This window comes from Drosophila mojavensis, unplaced genomic scaffold, assembly GCF_018153725.1.
Source record: "Drosophila mojavensis isolate 15081-1352.22 unplaced genomic scaffold, ASM1815372v1 contig_19, whole genome shotgun sequence".
Classification (NCBI taxonomy): Eukaryota; Metazoa; Arthropoda; class Insecta; order Diptera; family Drosophilidae; genus Drosophila; species Drosophila mojavensis.
Genome location: NW_025318726.1, coordinates 6,496,678 through 6,516,598, shown reverse-complemented (window position 1 = coordinate 6,516,598; position 19,921 = coordinate 6,496,678). Strand labels below are relative to the sequence as shown.

Sequence of the window (19,921 nt, the reverse complement as noted above, 5' to 3'; positions counted from 1 at the left end):
AAAAAAAAATTAGATTTCTGTAAAAAGTGTTTGTAAATCTAACTATAACTATGGCTTTGAATTTAAAGATTCAAGGCCAGATTTGCCATCGCATTGGATCATTGCAACCTATTGAAGATGCACAGCACAAATTCTTGCAAATATACTTCATGGGCAATATGGAAGAACAACTTGACCGGCGTCAAGAAATCAACATAGCTATGAAAAGAGCAGTTCTCCAAGATTTGCAGCAAATGCTTCACAAACATCATGCATTGGTCAAGCTGTTCAAGACTGCTTTAGAGCGCATGCCAAGAGATGACTATAAAGTAATAATCAGAGCAGATAAAAGACCAGCTGGAACACATGAACGCACATTTAATGCTCCTACAATCGATGAAGTGGCAATCCTAATTGTTGGTGAAAGCTTTTTACACGACGCAGTACTGGGCAACTACAAAGAATATCTGAAACGCACCATTCATATGACGCTTTACAATACCCGCTGATGTTTTGGCAAGGAGACGATCAACAAATCACAGGGCCAATCTTTGACTATTTGTGGCCTCAATCTAGAAAATGCGTGTTTTTCTCATGGTTAATTGTACGTGGCATGCTCATGTGTTGGCAAACCATCCGCAGTATTTGTTCTTGCACCTGACCAAAAAACGAAGAATGTCCTTTACCACAAGGTGCTTGAATGAAAATCCGATTAATAAATTAATCAGAGTGTATCCCAACCTGAACAACATAGCTTTCAACAATTTTTTACCTAGAAATAATGCATAGGGCAATGCAACGTTTGCCGGGCCAGCTAGTTACAAATAAATAAGAAAGCTCGAATCGAGACTGCTCGACTATGAAATCAACAAGAAACACCACATGCACACACACATACATACATATGCACATAGGCACACATAGGAACTTAATTGATTAATACAATTTTTTGTAGATGAATTACCTTCATAATTGTATCTTAATGATTGTACCTTAATTCTCATCCACATATCTATAATACCGGACAAAATGATGACAAACAGCCTCCACGATCGGCCCCACTCAATAAGCAGCCGACCTGCTTAAATGAAATCTTCGACCTACCTTGGACTGTGAAAAAACTTACAATTTTGGAAATGTTTGCTTCTGGTCTGTCAGGTGCTAGGACCTCAGTAAGCAGCAGTGCTATTTTTCGAAAAGGACTCCCTGGCTAATGCTGAAATGTCGCCAAGCGCTGCGTTGTATAAAAACCGCTGTCGCTAAGCAAAACAAGTAAGAACGTTGCAGTCAAGCTTTGCAAACTGCAGAATACTCATTCACATCCCATCAGCACATTCACTACTCATTCACATCTAATACTGTAGAGAATTCCGTTTTTCCGGTTTGCCATATAAATTTTGATAAAATTAGAAAAATATTTAAAAATTTTCCTAGGTAATCTACACTGGAGGAAAACTGCAGATACACTTTTGACACATATCGTAGCGGAATACGCTATCAATGTAGTGATCATCAGTGAGAAATACAAGCGAAAAGAAACCAGAGTGGTTAGAGGACGAAAGATGGCAACAACTATAGGAAGAGCGTGCAGCGTTTCGAAACGAAAAACGCTTAGTAAACACGGAGGTAGAGGACAGGCGTACTTGTGGAACTACGATACGATGCCCAGAGTGTAAAAAAGCACTAAAAAGAGCACGACGCTCTGCAAAATTTCACGACGAAAGCGGGGCAGATACTGAAGGTGATAGAACCAGGACGGCTTATTTTTCTACTCTAAAAGAAAGGTTATTCCCAGAAGCATGGAAAGAGCAGACTCTGGTGCTCATTAGGAAACTCAAAGGCGGTCCCAACACACCTTCGAGTTACCGCCCATTCTGTATGCTGAACACAGCTGGCAAGCTGTTAGAAAAGGTCCTAAAACCCAGACTAGTCGCTGCAGTAGAAACCGCTTAGTCCCAGACAACACGGTTTCAGAGCTGGAAAATCCACAATGGGAGCTATCGATGAAGTGGTTCCGGCAACCAGAGCTAGGCAAAGAGGAATAACATACTCGCGCCCGATGGGTAGCGATATATGGACGCACATCTTAAATGCAGAAGTAATAAGGTGAAACCCCATGTTATCTGTGCAGAGAAAAGAAGCCTTAAGGATAACATCGGCGTACCGCATAGTCTTTGGAGCTGCCGTGACCGTGATAGCAGGAGTCATACTGGTTGACTTGCTTGCCCAAAAGCGCAAGAAAATATGGATTCTCCGGCAAAGTGGAGAATTCTCGGAACATACGGCAAAGAGCATACAACAGAAAACCATAGCCTCTTGGAAGTCTAGATGATCATGCAAATGATATGGAAGATGGACTGCAAAAGTTATCCCCGATCTAGAGCAGTAGATATATAGAAAGCAGATGAAAAGTCTTTCTATTGAGTACCTAAATAAGATGGGAAAACTGCTGAGTCTAACTGTATTTACTGCGAAAAAGCAATGGTCACGCAGAACACAGTTTCTTGAACTGCAAAAGGTAGTATGAAGATAGTATCGACTTGACAAAAACTGTCGGTGAAGTCAAAGCATAGATACTTGCAAAGAAAGATTTGTATCTTCCAAAATGTATAATGTTGTGATGACTCAATTTTTAAAGCAGATATATTTCTAGGGATTGACGTGGCAAATGCGAAAATGCATTTTCAGATACCACCTAAGATCAGAGAGCTATGGCGGATATATTTACGCGCATAAGGGGCGTGGCAAATCGGCTAGAACATTGAAATTTTTCACATGACCTAATGTTACGATTATATAAAGATTGATGATAAATTATATGTCTATGCCCACTAGGTTCAGGGGATCCCGTAGTCGAGTTGTCTCAACTTCAGCTTTCTTACTTCTTAATCCATATTATTATTATTATACCCTGAACCCATTTTCAATGGGAAGGGTATAATGGTGTTGTTGAAATTTATGTAACAGGCAGGAGGCGTGGCAGACCCCACAAAGTATATATATTCTTGATCAGGGCGACGAGCTGAGTCGATATAGCCCCGTCTGTCCGTATGTCGATTTCCGAAGATATAAGAGCTAGACTTCAATTTTTTTTTTTTTTTTTAAATGACCGTATATACAGCGCGGGCGTCGAGTTTGCTTTTAAAATTCGATAAATTATCCCGTTATGTTTTTATCGAGTAAAAACATTCAAGTTCAAGTCAGATGCCACTATAGCTAATTGTGAATGATTTCTCATTTTTTTAAATTTCTCAAATATTCAATATAATATGTAGATCATATGCTGATAGTTTCATTAAATTCCGTTCAGTCAAAAATTAATAAAAAATAATCAAATATTTGGCCAATTAACAAACGCACGTGCAGCAGCTACAACAGCATCGTATGCGTGTGCTTCATTCAAACTTCTTCTAGAAACATTCGTTGAATCACATCAGCTGTTAGTTTCGTTTAGTTTTGGTAGATGGCGCTGCAGCAGTGAATCTATTTGAGTTTTGCCAGCGCCACTTACAGAAGTGAGGTGGCGTAGTGTGTTAGCTGCATGACGCTTGATCGAGAAGTCGCGGTTCGAATCCCGATCGGTGCAGCTGATGTTATTTTTTTAAATTGTTTCAAAATATTTTTAGATTGTATTTTCATAAATGAGTTTTCTATTTAATTTATATTTTTAAATACACCGAAATTTTAACCATACTTAATGTGCGTTTTTAATAGTTTGGTTATTCGAGCAGATTTTTAGAATCACATCAGCAGTTAGTTTCGTTTAGTTTTGGTAGATGACGCTGCAGCAGTGAATCTATTTGAGTTTTGCCAGCATCACTTGGCGAAGTGAGGTGGCGTAGTGTGTTAGCTGCATGATGATCGATCGAGAAGTCGCGTTTCGAATCCCGATCGGTGCAACTGATGTTAACATTTTTAATTGTTTCAAAATATTTTTATATTTTATTAAATGAATTTGGTATTTCATTTATATTATTATATATTTATATTTTTAAATACATCGAAATTGAAATTTCAGACATACTAAATGGGCATTTTTATTTGTTGGGTTCAGGGTAGTATCTAGTCGAGCACTCTCGACTAGAGTTTTCTTACTTGTATAAAAATGTAATTAGTCAAAATATATTGTTATTGCTTCTTATAAATAAAATAATTAAAATTAAGGAAACTGCTCATGGCTTATGCAAGTAAGAATATCGGCGTAACCTAATTAGTTTTTGAGCACTGAAATACTGATTACCTCATCTTCTGACCTTAACAAATGTTGTGTACGGCCCATAACATGAATTACTGTAAAGTCTCTCTTAATGACAATGATTAATATTTAATTTATGGGGATATCTTCAAAAATTTGTATTTCGATTTAATGTAACAGTTTTGATAAGGCGATCGTGACCGAATGCAAAGCATTTATTAGTGAATATACTTACTCGAAATATATTACAAGATAGAGAAATGTTTTCAGGATCATACATGTGTATATGTGATGTTGCAATTTTTTCAGATCTAGTAAATGTAATCATTTCATGTTTTGGCACGAGATCCATAGCTTTCTTGCCTTTTCTAGTTATTGTGGAAATTAAAGTTCCATCTACGAAACGTTCGTGAGCATTAAAAAAATGTTCGGCAAAATTCAAAATATTATAGCGTGAGTCATTGTTGTAGACCTCATTTTGAATTTCATTTTGATGCATTTCTAGTAGTTTTTTTTCAACTCTGAACTTTCTTCTTTGTTCACGTTCATTTTCTACAAGTGTTGGTGATACTGTCAGTTTTATCCCGTTTTCTTTTTCTCGTGTGGATAAAGGTAAAGCTATATTTATATCTGAAGTATGTTTGCTTTCATTTGAATGTGTCAGTGCTTCATATATGGGTTCCGGTTTCAAATTTCGAGATCTAGTTTCGATGCTATTTATTGGAGGTGGAGGTGGAGCCATTAAAGGTTCAGGAAGTGATGAAGTTGGTAATATATTCTTCTTTTGATCGTCTAAGTAATTTAATGGTTCCTTTTGCATGCAAGTTTCAATCTAAAAGAAAATGAATTTATTAATAATGTTTTGGTATGTTATCTATTAACTTTTTTGTATACTCTGAACCCATTGAAAAAAAGGAAATCATAATAGTTATGTGAAAATGTATGTAACAAGCAGAAGGAGGCATGGTGAACGAACTGAATCGATATAACCATGTCCGTCTATCAATCCGTCCGTCCGTATGACCGCCGAGATTTCAGAAGATATAAGAGATAGAGAGCTAAAATTTTGTATGTATACCATACGTTTTAAAATAATTCGAATACTACTAGACCTAGAGACTTTACCCACAATTTCTAAATTTGTATTTTAAGTATTTGAAACTTCTGCTTTGAAATATACAAACATTTGAATATTATCAGCATGTTCTGAAAGTTGAATGGAAATAGTCCCATAATTAACAAATATATTTCATAATACATAATCGCTACTAGCTGCGTGTTTATAATATACAGTATCAATAGAATATCTGTTCCTAGTCGAGCAACCTCTACTAGAGCCCTTTTACTTGTTATGCTGTAGCCACCATTTATTGAGAGGTTTTGGCAATTTAATTTTTTCCCATGTCATAACTGACAATTCTTAAGAATTTATTATACTCTCCAGAGAGCGTTCTCAGTGAGAGTTAACAGACGTGTTTACTTTGTGCTCTGCAAATTTGCTTGTTTTACCAATTAAGTACTTTTATTAAAGATTCACATAATTGCGGTCGGTTGATATTTGCAAATATCTAAATATCCCTGTTGATCCGTGGTTCTGTGTGTTTAATAATTGCTTTTTATACCCTGAACCCATTGAAAATGGGAAATAATGGGTATAATTATTTGAATGGTTTATAAGGTATAATGGTTTTGTTGAAATGTATGTCACAGGCAGAAGGGTGACGAGCTGAGTCGATTTGGCCCTAACCGTCTGTCTGTCCGTCCGTCTGTCCGTATGTATGAACGCGTCGATTTTAGAGATTAAAATTTTTTTTGAAATGTCCGTATTTATCGCATATCGAGTTAATCATTAAAAATCGATTACTCATCCCGATATTTTATTTATCGATATTATATAATATATATATATGTGTGTGTATAATGTGTGTGTGTATATAATGTGTGTGTTTTCTTTTTATTCCCTGAACCCATTGAAAATGGGAAATCAGGGTATAATGGTTTTGTTAAAAGCACATAACAGGCAGAAGGAGGCGTGGCAGACCCCACAAACTATATATATTCTTGATCAGGGCGACGAGCTAAGTCGATTTGGTCCTGTCCGTCTGTCTGTCCGTCCGTCCGTCCGTCCGTATGTATGAACGCGTCGATCTCAGAAGATATAAGAGCTAGAGACTTGACTTTTTTCCTAGGTCCGTGTATATCCTGCGCATATCAAGTTTTTCTTTATATATCGATAACTACTCTCGATATTTTATTATCACTCAAAAACCTTATCGAAAGCTAGTTATTTAATTATATCTCCTACACCTTTAGAGCTAGAGCTTGCAAATTTTAAATGTAGACTTAAATGTACTTTATATAATTTCGGCTTTTGGTTGTAGTTTACCCCCCACCCCTATATCCACCCTCATCCTCACCTTTGTAAAAGGCTTATTTCAAGTACTAGAGACTTGTGCTTTGGAATGCACATACTTTTTCACCATATGATTACGCCCTGAAAGTTTCATTAAGATTGTACGTCTAAAAATTAAATTATTCAACAAATAAATTCTTATAATGTTGCCCACACTGCAGCGCAGCCCAAGCGCAGTCGCTCTTTACTGCGCAGTTAGCAGAGCGCGTTCTACTACGTGCGTGTGTATGTATGTGTGTCGAAAAGAAGTGCATACTGATTAGAATATCAGATTAGAGGGTTCAGGGTATCTCCTAGTCGAGCAGTCTCGACTAGAGTCTTCTTACTTGTTTTTATATTCATTTATTGACAAAATTATATAACAAATTGCAAGTTGCGTGGTGGCTAGGATAGCGCGCGGTGCTTGCGGGACGGCCGTAAAGCATTGCTTCGCAAGCACTATGCGCTACCTTAGCCTGGTACAGCTCGTCTTCTTATTCGCTCGCGGAGCTCCATCATCACTGTGGCCGCGAAGGTGCTTGTTAGTTCCCAAGCTTCCTCCGATTCCAGCATGGTATTGACTATGTTGTCCGCTCTGATGGAGCGGCCCACTGCCTCTTCCAGACGACGCCTCTCCTCCAGGAACCGTCCACATTCGAAAAGAATGTGGTTGACGTCTTCCACATGCCCTCGCTCGCACCAGGGGCACTCGTCAGATTCCTCGTGGCCAAAGCGCTTCAAATAGCTCCGAAAACATCCATGGCCCGAGAGGATCTGAGAAAGATAGAAGTTAACCTCGCCGTGTTTGCGGTTAACCCATGGTTCGAACTCCGGGATGAGAGTATGTGTCCACCGCCTTTTAGTTGAGCTGCTCCACCTTCTTTGCCATCGTGCAATGCTGTTCGCTCTGATATCGTTGCGTCGTAGAGGCTCGTGTGCATTCCGTTCCACGGCTTCGGCGACTAAGTCCTCCAGAGGCACCATACCGGCTATGACGAGCGCCGCGTAGTCAGAGACTGTTCTGAACGAGCAGCAAACTCTGATTGCGCTCTGTCTGTAGATCGTGCAAATGTCCCGGCTGTAGCTCGGCGTTGCCATCGCTCTTGACCATATCGGCGCAGCATAGAGGATGACAGGCCTAATGACGCCGTTGCTGTTTAGGTCCCCGCGTGTTAAGCATAATTCTTGAGAGAGCTCTACAAGAATCAGTTGCCTTTTTATGCACATATTCTAAGTGCTCGCGGAAAGTTAATCTTGTGTCTAACATGACGCCAAGATACTTAATCGCTCTCTTTGACGGGATGCTGACGCTGCCTATCCTTATATTGCTTACTAGGACGACTTCCGTCTTGTGCGCCGCAAGCTCGAGCCCAGCTGCTGTCAACCAGCTTCGTATGCGATTGATACTTTCACTGCACATATCCTCTGTATCTTTGAGCTCCTTGCCTATGGCGACGACAGCCACATCACCAGCAAAGCCAATGGTGTGCGTACCTGCTGGTACTTTCAAGCGCATTACGCCGTCGTACATGATAATCCATAGGAGAGGCCTCAGCACTGAGCCTTGGGGTACTCCAGCTGACATGATTTGGTGATAGGCCTCCGGTGCTAGCAATAGCAGTCTCCAGTCTAGAGCAGATCAATTTCTCAAACATCTTTCCTATGGTGTCTCAGAGGCAGGTCGGTCTGTATGAAGATGGTTCGTCTGGTGGTTTGCCAGCCTTGGGTAACAATACCAGGTTCTGAGTCTTCCATTTTGCAGGGAACGTCTCTTGTAGTAAGCATTCGTTGAATAATTCGGCGAACGTACTAGGGTGCAAGGCGAGGGCTAAGACCTTTTGCAGACTCGGACTCCGGGGCTTGAATGGAGCTTAATCTTTCTGGAAAGAGCGTTTCCACCATCGATTTAAGCTCCAGACGATCCGTCGGATGCACCTGTTTACCTGCGTATAGTCTTTTAACTATTGCCCAGCCCCAAGGGTCATATTCGGCTGAGTCGCAAAACTCTAGAAAGCATTCTCTTTTGCTTGCCCGAATGGCCTTCTTCAACTGTCTTCTAGCTGCCTGGTAAGCTAATTGTTTTTCGAAAAACGTAGACCTACCCCGAGCCCGTTGATAGCTTTTTCTCGCCTGGATGCATTTACGACGAATGTCACTTATTTGTGCACCAATACGTAGGCTCTTGTTGTTGCGTTGTGAAATCACTGAGCTGCATGCTGGGGGCCAGGTAGCAGCTGTAGAGCCATAGGCTACCGTATTGGCCACTTACGAACCCATTAAATGACTTAACATTCGAAAGAACATTTGCCATTAGCATCTGTTGCCCATGTCCTAGGGCAGCTGGTTCTATAGTGGTGAGGCTCACTGAGAAATGCTACGTCTATACGTTTTTCCCTAATGGTCTGCTTTAGAAGATCTTGGGCAGGAACACAATGATTTAAGTTAAGCTGAAGGAACCTTAACATTTCATTTTACGAGCAGCCTCACGGTAGGATGGGCACTTGAAGCTGCCTGCTGAGTGGTCCGTCTGCTTTTCACCTTTCCGGATGCAGAGGCTACATTTTGGTGGCTAGTCCATGCTCTTGCACTCTCCACACCTGAAACAGGCGCCCTGTAGGTCACAGTCGCTTCCGCAGTTTGCTGCCATATGACCGTAATCAAGGCACTTGAAACAGCGTATAGGCTGATCCATGGCGCGGATACGGCATACAACCCATTAAATTCTTATTTTGGACAGGTCGAGCAGAGTTTTGGCTTTTCTAATTGGAAGAGCAACTGTAGCTCTTTGCTGTCCACCAAAAGCTGGTCGAAGCGACTTGATAGCCTCAATGGGGAGTGAGCTAGCCTTCAACTCCGCCCTAATTGACTCCAAAATCTCCTCTTGCTCGCTAACGCTAAGTGTTTTAACTACCGCTCGGTCACCCAAGGCCTTGCCTACAGCTTCGTGAAGGGCCTCAGCACTATGCTCCGGCTTTCTGGTCAGTTGCAACAAAAGGTCCAGCTTAGCTGTCTTCCTAATGCCTTGAACGGTCTTGGTCTTGACTACACGAAGCATGTCCGCATAGCTGCAACCACCCACGCCTGAAATCGCGATTGCGCCACTTCTGGGTCGTTTTTGCATAGGCTTGCGCCCTTTAACGACTGTCCAGCTGTTCGGGTTGCCTGTCGACCTGCCTGATTTGAATTTTCAGCTGTAGCCCGTAGAGCCATTGGTTCTTTAGGGTTCGCTGCGCCTTTATAGGGCCTCGGCTTTTTTCAGGGTGTTTTTCTCTGATTGGTGGCAACTTCCCTCGACCGCTTGGGCGTATTGCTACCTGAGATCGCGCTAGTGCTCGCATTCTCCACTACTTTCTTGAGCGGCATGGTCTGTAGCTCGCAGTTTTTAACCGGTCGGTTGCAGAGCTTTTCGGCCGTCTTATGGAGATTGACCAGCCTAGCCAGCTCCTCATTCATTAGGGCATTAATATGCCGCTGACCCCCAAATAAGGCAGTCAAACCCTCTAGAGTAACTCCTATTTGGGCTAACGCTTCTTTTAGTGAGTTGGGTGCCTGACACTCAGCCACTGGGGACTGATTAAAGGTCGACGGCTGCGGCAGCGCCCTCTGTTGTTGCTGCGGTGATCACTGCAACGAGGAACGACGCGCGAAAGCTTGCAGCTCGTCCTCCATCCTGGCATCCATTTTTTGCTCCGACTACAACGACGTGAAGCCTGTAGTGGGCAATGGCTACTAATTTAATTTGAGTTTACAGACCGCAGTATCTTAAACTCAGCTTAACTACAGCAAGAGCCCGAAAGTATGCACTACTTTTAGTAACTGCGTCTTCACTCCAGATGTTAGGTTGCTGTTTTTGCTAAGACTTAGCAACTCACCAAAGTTAGTGAGCAGCTGGTTCTCCGCTGCAATTTCCAGTTAGAGTGAATGCACCCGATTTTTATTAATTGCACAAGTGTGACGCCTAGAGTGTGTGTGTGTCCCTCGGCTTTTCATCGTTCGACTCGCTGGTCCGATTTGCTTGGAAAACAGGTAAACTTTTTTAAAATGTATAGTGTTGTGACGGCTCCATTTTTAAAAGTGAAGATTTCTAAACAGATGACATGGCTGCTGCTGAAGAGATTTTAAATCAGTATAGCTTTGAAAGTCCTCTCCCTCAATTGGAGACTCCTTTGTTGTTGGTAACTCCTTCCGTAATAACAACGTCACCTAATTCGCTTGCTCCTCCCTCACTTTGTGCTTCTGTATTATCATCAGCTCCCAATTGCCAATATTTAACAACTATATGTGATCTTAAATTCTGGCCACCTCATGTATGTAGTTGTGCATGAATTCAAACCTAAGAGTCGTAACAAATCGACTCCTTTTCCGAAAATTAACCTTCGGTGCAATCATCATCGAAAGTTATACCAAACAAGTAAGAAAGCTCTAGTCGAGACTACTCGACTACGAGATCCCCTGAACCCTTGGAGTAATAGCTATTTCACACACACACACACTCACACACACACACACACACACAGGCATACATACACACACATACATACACACACACACACACACACACACACACATACACAAACATTTACATACATATACACACACAAGCATAAACACGCATGGGCGGCAGTGAGCGCTTACTATGAGAACTTAATTGCTTAATAACTTTTTTTGTGACGTACGATCTTCATGAAACTTTCGATTATAACATGAATATGCATATAATTGCCAAAGCACAAGTCTCTAGTATTTGAAATACGCTTTTTACAAAAGTGAGGGTGAGGGGAATTTTAACAAAAACCGAAATTGTATAAATTGCATATAAGCACACATGAAAAATTTGGAGACTCTAGCAAAAAAAGGTGTAGAAGATATAATTTTATAACTGGTTTTCGATAAGGTTTTTTATCGATAAAAAAAGATCGGGATGAGTTATCGATTTTTAATGATAAACTTGATATGAGCGCTGTAATTCGGACATTTAAAAAAAAATTTGAAGTCTCTAGCTCTTATATCTTCGGAAATCAACGGTTCATACATACGGACAGACGGACGGACGGACAGACAGACGGACAGGGCCAAATCAACTCAGCTCGTCGCCCTGATCAAGAATATATATACTTTGTGGGTCTGCCACGCCTCCTTCTGCCTGTTACATACATTTCAACAAAACCATTATACCCTGATTTCCCATTGAAAATGGGTTCAGGGTATAAAAATATATTCTTGCATAGTTTTAGTTTACAATATGATATTAAGTATTAATATTCATAACAGTGGGGTGTTAATTGCTGTTAAATCCACTAGGATAGTGAATTATTTACCTTTTCGTCCCTTCATGCTCTTATAGCCCTTCCTCTTCTGATGTGTAAGTTTATGCTCAATATACAACTTCTATTAAAGAAATTTATGAGCATGTAAATGATAGACTTGCTTCTTGTGTTGGGTGATTTTAATATTCCTAACACTTCTTGGTCATCAACTAGTAATGCAAATTACTTTATTCCGAAAATTTATCACTATTTCTTTTATGAATTGTTTAAACTATCTATGTTTCAGATGAACTCTATTTCTTAACACCTGAATCGCACACTAGATCTTGTGTTCATAACTTATTATCGATGAGATCGATATTTGTAAATAAGCTCGACGGACGGACGGACAGACGGACAGGGCTAAATCGAGTCAGCTCGTCACCCTGATCAAGAATATATATATTTTATGGGGTCTGTCACGCCTCCTTCTGTCCACGATACCTTAATTTCCCATTTTAAATTTCTTTAGGATATAAAAAGCGTTGAGGGTTCATTATAGTTACTTACTTCGCCATCAAGATCCTGTACCAAACTACTCATAGTGTCATTAATTTCTTCAATTACTGAATTAGTTGGCACGGTTGTTCCATCTGTCAAGAATGCAAACAAATTATCTAAATCCACCGTATCTATGTTTTGCGCAGATCCATCTTCAGTAGAATTATTTTCAGAAACCGTGTTTTTGTCTATTGATTTTCCTATACTATTATTCATGTGTTCCGCCATATTAGTAAGCACTTTCATTTCTGTTTGTACTAATCTGAAAGGAAATTCAATAAGTTAAAATATTGTTACTGCGTAAAATATATTTTTATATAGTATCTGTGTTAATAATGAATGTACCATACCGTTTCCTACTACATATCACTAAATACTAGTACGAAACGAAACAAGTAAGAAAACTCTAGTCGAGAGTGCTCGACTACATACTACCCTGAACCCAACTAATAAAAATTCCCATTTAGTATGGTTAAAATTTCAATTTCGGTGTATTTAAAAATATAAATTAAATAGAAAACTCATTTATCAAAATACAATAATATATTTGGAAACAATTAAAAAAATTAACATCAGTTGCACCGATCGGGGTTCGAACCGCGACATCTCGATCAAGCGTCGCGCCGCTACTCACTACGCAACCTCACTTTTCGAAACATGGTTGGCAACACTAAAATAAATTCACTGTTGCAGCGCCATCTAGCAAAACTAAACCAAACTAACTGCTGATGTGTTTCTAAGAATCTGCTCGAATAACCAAACTAATAAAAACGCATATTTATTATGGTTTACATTTCGATGTATTTAAAAATTTAAATGAATTAGAGAACTCATTTAATTAAATATATAAATATTTTGAAACAATTAAAAAAGTTAACTTCAGCTGCGCCGCTCTGGATTCGAGCTCGCGACTTATCGATCGAGCGTCACGTCGTAACTCACTGCGCCACCTCACTTTTAGAAGCAGCATTGGCAACACTGAAATAGATTCACTGCCACAGCGCCATCTAGCAAAACTTAACCAAACTTACTGCAGATGTGATTCTAAGAATGTGCAAGAAGTTTGAATGTATGTGTGCACAGGTTTATGATAACTGTTGTAGCTGCTACACGTGCGTATGTTAATTAACCAACCATTTTCTTATTTTTAAACGTCGATTGACTTAACGGAATTTAATTAAACTTTCAGCATATGATCCACATTCTATTGAATATTTAACAAAAAAATTAAAAATTATTCACAATTACAATTAGCTATACTGGCATATGATTTGAACTTGAATGTTTTTACTCGATGAAAAAATAAAGGGATGATTTATCGAAATTCAAAAGCAAACTCGACATCCGCGCTGTATATAGGGTCGCTGGTATAGGGTCTTATATCTTCTGAAATCGACACGTTCAAACATACTGACAGACGGACAGGGTTAACTCAACTAAATCAGCTCATCGTCCTGATCAAGAATATATATACTTTATGGGGTCTGCCACGCCTCCTTCTGCCTGTTACATACTTTTAACAAAACTATTATACCCTGATTTCCCATTTTCAATGGGTTCAGGGTATAAAAACAAAATTTGATTAGTTGCATATATTAATTTTTTGTAGTATTTTTAGTTCATATATCGGTAATCATTTTATTTTATGAACAATAGGATCATATGATGTTTCCATCATATCCATACATTTTAATACCATTAAACTTAAAATTCGGTTTAATTTCGCTATTATCTTCCTTATGTAAGTTGCCTCTTTTGCAGCATCAAAAGCGCTTCGCATCGGTAATAATCAGCGCAACTGATTTTTGATTCTTCGACGTCCATGCAAACGTCATAGACTGGCGCTGAATCTGCTGTGATATGCAGTTTGATTAGAAGGCCATCCGGCTTAGTGTTTTAAGGCTAAACAGCTTGCTTCAGGCCGTACAGCGAACTTTTAAGCTTCAATACATATTCATAACAATCATCGTAGAGCTCTGGTCGCAGAATACCGTATAGCTATGTTGTCATGATTTACATAAAGCGGTGCCATAGCCTGGATCATACGTACTACAGCATCACGCACTACTGGAGAATACATTTCTTGGAAGTATATGCCTATGGCTGGTTTCGTCTTTATAGTGAACTTCAAGCCCGTTCTGATTATTTAAGGCCTACCTGGCAATTTCCTTGCCTTTTCAGCTGCGTCAGTTTTTTACGCTCTGTTCATGAAAAATTGCATACACATTCACTCTCGCTCTCACTATTAGACTTCGATTCTTCTCGTTTCTGTTTTCTCTTGAGTGCATTGAGTTGAGCTATTCGAGTGACGTTCTACGAGAATCGTGAGCGAGCGATACGATTGACGTTCGTACAATGAGACTCAGTAAGTAAGAGAATGACTTAAAAACTCAAACGGTTTTCTTGCCTTATAGATTAAAATGAATAAAATTTTTTCAAGCAACTATTTACAACTAAACTACATATATAGTTTGCTGTTTTATTTGTCTGATTACACAAAATCTATAAATATATATAATATTTATTATATAGGGGTTTTCGATTGGCGGGGGTCGATTTTGACGCCCCGTGGCAGCCACTTTGTTTTGGTGACATCTGTCAAATCTTTTGTTTGCATAGTGAAGCCGTTAACGGTATGTAAAATCATATGAGTTTGCTATTCTCGGGATTCCGCGACTGTTGTAATTCCACAAGAATATTGCATCAGCCGTTTGGGGTTTTGAGAAACAGACATCAGCATGTATGTAACAGCCAGAAGGAGGTGTGGCAGACCCAACAAAGTATATATATTCTTGATCAGGATGACGAGCTGAGTAGATCTGGCCCTGTCCGTCCGTCTGTCCGTATGTATGAACGCGTCGATTTCAGAAGATATACGAGCTAGAGACTTCATTTTTTTTAATGTCCGTATTCACAGCGCGGATATCGAGTTTATCATTAATATCGATAACTCATCCCGATATTTTTATCGATAAAAAACCTTATCGAAACCCAGTTCTAAAATTATACATATCTTCTACACCTTTATTGCTAGTCTCCAAATTTTTAATGTATGCTTATATGCAATTTATGCAATTTCGGTTTTTGTTAAAATTTACCCCCCACCTCTATATCCAACCCATCACTATCATGCAGAGCTTGCAAATGAGAGTTGAGCGTTTTTTCGTTTATTCTCTTTCTCGCATCATACCCAAAAAAAATTTTGTAGGCACGTCTCTCTCTGAGCGTCACTCTCTGTTTTCTTTAGCATCTGTTTCGCTCAGACGCAATGCGATCACTCATTCGTGTGACGCTCTCACATGAGTGCCGCGTAAAACTAACACGATTTTCCCTCACACAAAGCCTCTCAGCAAAAAACACTTTGACTAACAAACTCAGCAGAAAATGTTTTGCCTTCGTGTGCATGTAAATACACGCATACATACATACAAAAAGAACGCAGCAATCGCGCGTGATTACCCATACAAACGCAACTTACCGTTACTTCTTTAACTCAAGCAAACGATCAGTGTTTGACTTGAGGAAACGAAAACAGAAACAACTAACTCCCTCAGAGCGCGAGAGAGCTAAGCCAGACGCGACAAAAACAGTTTCTGTCTGAGTTTTTTTGACTGTGTCACTGAAAGACACTTTTTTGCAGACAACGAAAAAGTGTTAACAGTTATTTGCGAGCTATGCTATCATGTTTGTAAAAAGCGTAATTCAAATACTAGAGATTTGTGCTTTGGCAAATACATGCATATTCATGTTAAAACATTAATCTGAGTTTCATGAAGATCGTATGTCCACAAAAAATGTTATTAAGCAATTAAGTTCTCATAGTAAGCGCAGCCCATGCGTGTTTATGCTTGAGTGTGTGTAAATGTTTGTGTATGTGTGTGTAAATGTTTGTGTATGTGTGTGTAAATGTTTGTGTATGTGTGTGTGTGTGTGCTTGTGTATGTGTATGCCTGTGTGTGCGTGCGTATGTGTGTGTGTGTGCGTGTGCGCGTGTGTGTGCGTGTGCGTGTTTCTTGTGTAAGCAGAAAGACGCGAAAAAGGATTGAAATAGCTATTGCTCCAAGGGTTCAGTGGATCTCGTAGTCGAGCAGTCTCGACTACAGCTTTCTTACTTGTTTTTTGTTATCATACGTATCATATGATGACAATGAAATCAAAACAAAAACTTTGAAGTTGCGTGCAATAGGCAAAGAGAAACAAGTAAGAAGGCTCCAGTCGAGACTGCTCGACCAGTAGATACCCTGAACCCTCTAAGCTTATATTCTAATCATTCTTCTTTTATGCACACATACATACACATGCATACACACGCACGCATAAGCCTGCGCTCTGCTAACTGCGCAGTAAGCAGCGAATGCGCTTGGGCTGCGCAGCAGTGTGGGCAATATTATGAAAATTTAATGGTTGAATACTTTCTTTTGTAGACATACAATCATAATGAATCAGAACGTAATCATATGGTGAATATGTGTGTACATTCCAAAGCACAAGTCTCTAGTACTTGAAATGCGTTTTTACAAATTGAGGGAGAAGGGGGCGTGGTATCCAAAATCTGTAAATTACAAAATCTTCGTATCGATTAACTGTATATACAACGCAAATTTAAAGACTCCAGGTCTAAAGGTGTTCAAATTAAACAAAAAAAATTTTTTTTGTTTCGATTATTCTCGATAAAAAGTTATTGGATGATTGTTGAGCTATCGAGATTTTTCGAATAGCTTTAAATTATTAAACGATTGAATTTACTTAGTGATTAGTTTATTAGCGATTATTAGAGTTTACAGAGTTTATGTGATAGACGCGAGCAAGCGACTAGTCTGTCGTGCTGTCCGCTACTATCTTTGTAATAGTCAATCTAACACTGCATCTGCTCTAAACAAGAGTTAATTGCATACTAACTACAATGTACGCGAGCCGGCGGATTAAGCTGAGCCGGTGCGTGGGTGAAAGAGACAACGCAAAAGGGAGAGCGTGATCTCCGTTACAAATTCTCTTACATGATAACATATTCTATGAACTGCCGCTCTTAATTACAATGAAGCGATGATTGCTGAGCCCAACATCCTCCCCCCGTTGAAGACTTAGTCTTCAACAGAATCCTTAAGGGGCAGCAAGCACAGCTTATTTGTAGCTCTTCTTATCTCGCCAACTTCAGTTTTTAGTAGGGCTACCCGTGCAACGCCATCACTTCCAGGGATAAGTTCGATTATTCTGGCTAGTGGCCACTTAAGTGAAGGTAGATTCTCATCCTTCACAAGAACTATGTTGCCAACAGCCAAGCCAGGTTTAGAGGTTCTCCATTTCGCTCGCTGTTGTAACAAGTTGAGATATTCGTCCCGCCAACGAGTCCAGAACACCTGCTGGAGATAGCTTACGCGCTGCCAAGCATCCAAACGATTAAAATTGAGCCCGGTTAGGTTTGGCTCACTGAAAGACGAAGGAGGGCCACCGTTGAGGAAATGCGCAGGAGTCAACACGTCTATGTCTGATGGGTGCTCTGAAATCGAAACTAAAGGGCGTGAATTAACGACAGCAGCGATGTTGCAAACCAGTGTGCGAAGCTCATCGTAAGTTAGGACGGAGGACCCAACACATCGGTAAAAATGATGCTTCGCTGTCTTCACTGCAGCCTCCCACAAGCCACCAAAGTGAGGTGATCGTGGAGGGATGAAATGCCATTCGATTGAGTCTGCCAAACAGAAATCCTTCACAGCCTTCTGGTGGGTGTCTGACAGAAATAGACGCTTCAACTCCTGAAGCTGATTGCGGGCACCAAGAAAGTTTGTGGCGTTATCCGACCAGATTTGACTTGGCTTTCCTCTGGTGCATATGAAACGTTGAAGTGCATGCAAAAATGCCGCGGTAGTTAAATCCTTGACTAACTCCAACCAAATAGCCTTCGTAGCAAAACAAATAAACACACAAACGTAGCATTTCACAGGCGCCTTGTTTCGTGACTCAGGCTTGTAAAAGAAGGGTCCGCAAAAGTCGACTCCAGTCACTCCAAAGACCCAATAGCCGTCGACTCGATCCTTGGGTAGATCTGCCATTATGTGTTCAACGAGTCGGGGCCTTGCACGAAAGCAAATTACGCATCTCTGAATTACACTGGCTACAGTTTTTCTACCTCCAATTGGCCAATATTGGGAACGAACCAACGCTAGCACTGCTCGGGGACCAGCGTGCAAGTTTCGCTGATGGAAATGCATTATGATGGCTCTAGTTACTGGATGAACTTTGGGCAAAATAATTGGATGGCGACTATCGAAATTTAAAGTTGAGTTTTTGAGACGACCATCGACACGTAGCAGCCCAATCTCATCAAGGAACGGTGACAGCGAGGCTAGACTGCTGGATGACGGAACCATTCCCTTTATTTCGAAGAGCATTTATGTCGTCTGAGAGATGTGTTCGTTGAATCATTCTTAACAGTATATGAGTGCCGTTCCGGATGTCTGCTAGGGTTATTCCTGGACCATGACTTTTTTTAATAAACTTTGATACGTATGCAAACGTACGCTGCAAGCGGCCGAAAGAATTCACAAACTTGCAGTCCATAGAGACATCATGGACTGCGTCCTTTACAAGAAGCACAGTTCTTCGACGCTCAATTGAAGTTCTTTCTGGAAGTGCTGAGACTGGCCACTGAGATCTGGGCTTACAGAGGAAACCTGGACCGTTGAACCAATGTAATGATGCATTTAAATCCGAGGGCAATGCACCCCGAGATAATATATCCGCGGGATTCAGTGTTGTAGGTATATAGTGCCATTCCATTGCTGATGTGAGATCTTGTATCGTGGCGATGCGATTTGAAACAAAAACGTTAAATCGTCCGGGCTCGTCATTGATCCAAGAAAGCGCAACAGTAGAGTCAGACCAACAATGAAACTCGCCTGCGAAAATGCCTAAGCGAGCCACTTCATTCATTAGACGCGCAAGCAACTCTGCCCCGCATAGTTCCAGCTTGGGAACCGTGAGCGTTTTTAGAGGCGCAACTCGAGACTTAGAGCAAAGCAACCTGCTGATGGTATGCTGACCTCTGGATACAATATAAATGCAAGCTCCGTATGCCTCGATGCTGGCATCGCAGAATCCATGGACCTCAACCTTCGATCCTGGTATTAATGATAGCCTGGGAAATGCACTACTAAGACCATTGCCAAAGTTGCTGCAAATGTCTAGCCATGCAGTGTGACATGCAGACGGGAGACTCTCATCCCAATCAAGTTTATGCCTCCAGAGTTGTTGCAAGAAGATTTTAGCTTTCGTTATTACTGGGCCGACCAGGCCGAGGGGATCATAAAACCTAGCAATAGACGAGAGAACAGAGCGCCTGGAGGGCTTAGAGGCTGAATTCAGAGCTAGATATGAGAAAAGAAGTTGATCAGATGCCGGATCCCATGCAAGGCCAAGTGTCTTTGTAATGTCGCTGCCATCGTTGAACCTAATGAGCGATTCCTTGTCGCAGTCTGTTACGCCGTCCAGTACCATGGGATGGCTTGAACACCACTTCCTCAATTTAAACTTCCCACATGCCAAGATTCC

General features: G+C 40.6%; 1 protein-coding gene and 1 long non-coding RNA gene across 8 annotated transcripts in view; one reads left to right on the top strand and one right to left on the bottom strand.

Annotated features, from left to right (window-relative positions):
* LOC26527348 (unconventional myosin-VIIa) overlaps positions 1-19,921 on the bottom strand; it is a 146,950-nt gene that overhangs the window by 60,594 nt on the left and 66,435 nt on the right. For 5 of the 7 annotated variants that reach the window (XM_044007793.1, XM_044007792.1, XM_044007794.1 and 2 more), the window contains 2 exons: positions 12,383-12,635; positions 4,410-5,006 (listed from right to left, as the gene is read on the bottom strand). In XM_044007793.1, the coding sequence (XP_043863728.1) occupies positions 4,410-5,006; positions 12,383-12,635 (850 nt within the window). Of the gene's footprint in view, positions 1-4,409; positions 5,007-12,382; positions 12,636-19,921 lie in introns of those variants that run through there. The other 2 variants (XM_044007797.1, XM_044007799.1) reach the window with 2 other exon arrangements.
* On the top strand, positions 909-2,793 carry LOC122756912. The gene is made up of 2 exons (XR_006356773.1): positions 909-1,251; positions 1,414-2,793. It is a non-coding gene; the product is annotated as an uncharacterized LOC122756912 (long non-coding RNA).